Source organism: Asparagus officinalis, chromosome 10, assembly GCF_001876935.1.
Source record: "Asparagus officinalis chromosome 10, Aspof.V1, whole genome shotgun sequence".
NCBI lineage: Eukaryota > Viridiplantae > Streptophyta > Magnoliopsida > Asparagales > Asparagaceae > Asparagus > Asparagus officinalis.
In genome coordinates this window covers 33,533,964-33,537,057 of record NC_033803.1, presented here as the reverse complement: position 1 = coordinate 33,537,057, position 3,094 = coordinate 33,533,964, and the positions used below count along the sequence as shown (strand labels likewise).

The following is a 3,094-nucleotide window of genomic DNA, read 5'->3' as shown; positions in this document are numbered from 1 at the left end:
TCACTTGCATCAGTCCTGACTTCAAATGGGAGATTCCAGTCCGGCAGTTGCATAATAGGAGCTGTTATCAATGCTTCTTTCAACCTGTAAAAAGCATCAAGATATTCATCAGTGAAATCAAAGGTAGCATCTTTAAGAAGAAGGTTAGTTAACAGTTTTGAAATTTTTGAGAAATCTTTGATGAAACGCCGATAGAAACCGGCATGTCCCAAGAAACTTCGTACTCCCCTAACTGACGTTGGTGGAGGCAATTTTTCAATGACTTCCACTTTTGATCGATCAACCTCAATTCCACGCTCAGACACCTTGTGCCCTAAAACTATTCCATCCCTTACCATAAAGTGGCATTTCTCCCAGTTTAGGACTAAATTAACTTCTTCGCAACGCTGCAAAACTCGAGACAAGTTAGATAAACAACCATCAAAAGTAGTTCCATACACGGAGAAGTCATCCATAAACACGTCCATAATATCCTCTATAAAATCAGAGAAAATGGCCATCATACATCGTTGAAAAGTGGCGGGGCATTGCAAAGACCAAAAGGCATGCGCCAATAAGCAAAGGTCCCATAGGGACAGGTAAAAGTGGTCTTTTCCTGGTCACTGGGATGGATAGGAATTTGGAAAAATCCCGAATAGCCATCTAAATAACAAAAATATGAATGCCTAGCAAACCTTTCCAACATCTGGTCTATAAAGGGAAGTGGAAAATGATCTTTTCGGGTTGCCTTGTTCAATTTCCTATAATCAATACACATCCTCCAACCCGTAACCGTCCTAGTAGGGATAAGTTCGTTATTTGCATTCTTAACTACGGTCACACCTCCCTTTTTAGGAACCACATGAACCGGGCTAACCCATTCACTATCAGAAATAGGATAGATTACCCCAGAATCTAGTAGCTTAAGCACTTCCTTTTTAACCACTTCTTTCATGTTAGGATTTAATCTACGTTGGTGTTCTATAGAGGGTTTATGATCATCTTCCAAGAGAATTCTATGCATGCAAATTGATGGATTAATTCCCTTAATGTCATTAATGGTGTATCCTATGACCTTGCGATGCATCCTAAGTGTTCTAAGCAACTTATCAGTTTCATTTTCATTCAGACATGCATTCACAATAAGTAAAATCAGGGCCAAGAAATTCATACCTTAAAGAGGAAGGGAGGGATTTTAATTCTACCTTTGGTGCATTATCCTCTTCACAAATAAAACCTTTTGGCTCTAGCATCAATCTTTCAAGCTTTGCATTTCGAAGTGGAGCAATTGATGTTGATTCTAAAGATTGAGCATACGCGGCTACCTCGGGGTCTTCATCATTTATTGAACTGTCGTATACCAAACACTTCTCAAGTGGATCAGCTGAGTTATGGTTTGCAACTTGCTCAAGGGTACACTTGTCAATGATGTCAACCCTGTAACAAATTTTATCAGTTAGAGGGAGTTTCATAGTATTGTTTAAATCAAATTCTACCGTCTCCCCTCCAATATTTAGAGAGAACCTTCCATTTTTAACATCGATTATAGCACCTGCAGTAGTAAGGAAGGGTCTTCCTAATATAATTTGAATGTTAGAATCTTGTTCTATTTCCAAAATAACGAAATCAATCGGGATAAAGAATTTACCGACCTGGATAGGTACATCTTCAAGTATACCTATCGGATATTTTACCGATCGATCCGCCAATTGGAGTGATATCATGGTTGGCTTCAAATCACCAATGCCAAGCTTCTTACAAATAGACATCGGCATCAAACTTACGCTTGCACCTAAATCACACAAAGCACGGTTAATAGAGACATTACCAATAACACAAGGAATAGAAAATGAACCTGGAGCCTTAAGCTTAGGAGGCATCTTATTCTGGATGATAGCACTACACTCCTCAGTAAGGGCCACAGTCTCGTATTCTTCCAACTTCCTTTTGTTAGATAGGATCTCTTTCAAGAACTTAGCATAAGAAGGCATTTGAGAAATAGCTTCAGGGAAAAATCGTTTTCATTGACGTCATTGTTTTCTTAAGCAACAGTTTATCGGTTATAAAAGATCCGGTCTTTTTATAAGATCCGGTTACAACAAAATCAAAGAAAGAAAAAAAGATTACAACTTTTCTTTTCTCGAACAAATCGCAAGATCCTGTTTTGCGGTCTCTTGCTTGTGTGGGTTCTTCGCCTGCGCCGGGGTTAATCCGTAGACCACCACATGATCTAGATCCGGTCGGATCTACACGGTATGATGGGTGCTATTTCACGAAGGAAATAACAGCCGGGGGGATTATTTCACCAAGGAAATAATAGCCCTAAGTGATCGAAATCGACCAAGCGAAATCGACAGCCGGGGGGATTATTTCACCAAGGAAATAATAGCCCTAAGTGATCGAAATCGACCAAGCGAAATCGAAACTCTTCTCGGGATCAAAAACCAAGTTTTGATCCGGAGGATGACCGTGTGGATCTCAGATCTGATCTCTCTCGAACTCCTACCTTATTTGACGTGGATGATCACCAAGAACCAGATCTGAAAAGCCCGAGTCTTCAAAGCTCCAAAACTCTGAAGTTCAATTCTCAATCCGGCAGAGTTTCACCTCAAAAGTTCTAAGTCCCAAAACAATGAGCCCTCATGTCTATTTATAGGTATTTGAAACCAGATCTGGGTTCAGATCTGAGCCCAGATCCGTGGCTCGGCTAGGTGGCTCGGCCACCGAGCCACCGCTTCGCCCGTTTTCCAGTTTTGCAGTTAATCCGAACTTCCTCGTTGTTCTGGACTTTGATTTGGCAGTCCGGATCCTAATTTGACAGTAAATCCGCTTTGGTGTTCGAGTTCGAGTCCGCTCCCGATCTTGTTTGATGTGGTGGACTCTACGGTTGAATGACTCATCGTTTCATCGACCCGTTAGCTTGATTGGGCACGCGATTGGATGTATTTTATTATTTGCGTGCGGTTCGTTAACCTCGTCGCCTCGTTAATCCGCTTCGTCGCGTGTCACTTGGCTTCGGTGTTGTGGTCTAACGACCATGCTTGGATATATCGCCCGATGGTTCGTTGGTTTGTCGAATCACCGTGCCGAGCTATGTTAAGGGACCTATAAGCAG

The 3,094-nt window shown here is 41.5% G+C and overlaps 1 protein-coding gene across 1 annotated transcript; it reads right to left on the bottom strand.

The window, feature by feature from the left end:
- Positions 1,101-1,970, bottom strand: LOC109826620. Its single transcript, XM_020393643.1, has one exon. It carries the CDS (start codon positions 1,968-1,970, stop codon positions 1,101-1,103), a length of 870 nt encoding a protein of 289 aa, XP_020249232.1.

Coding starts and splice junctions, on each gene's coding strand:
- LOC109826620 (XM_020393643.1), bottom strand. CDS start 1,970: ATGCCTTCTTATGCTAAGTTCTTGAAAGAGATCCTATCTAACAAAAGG.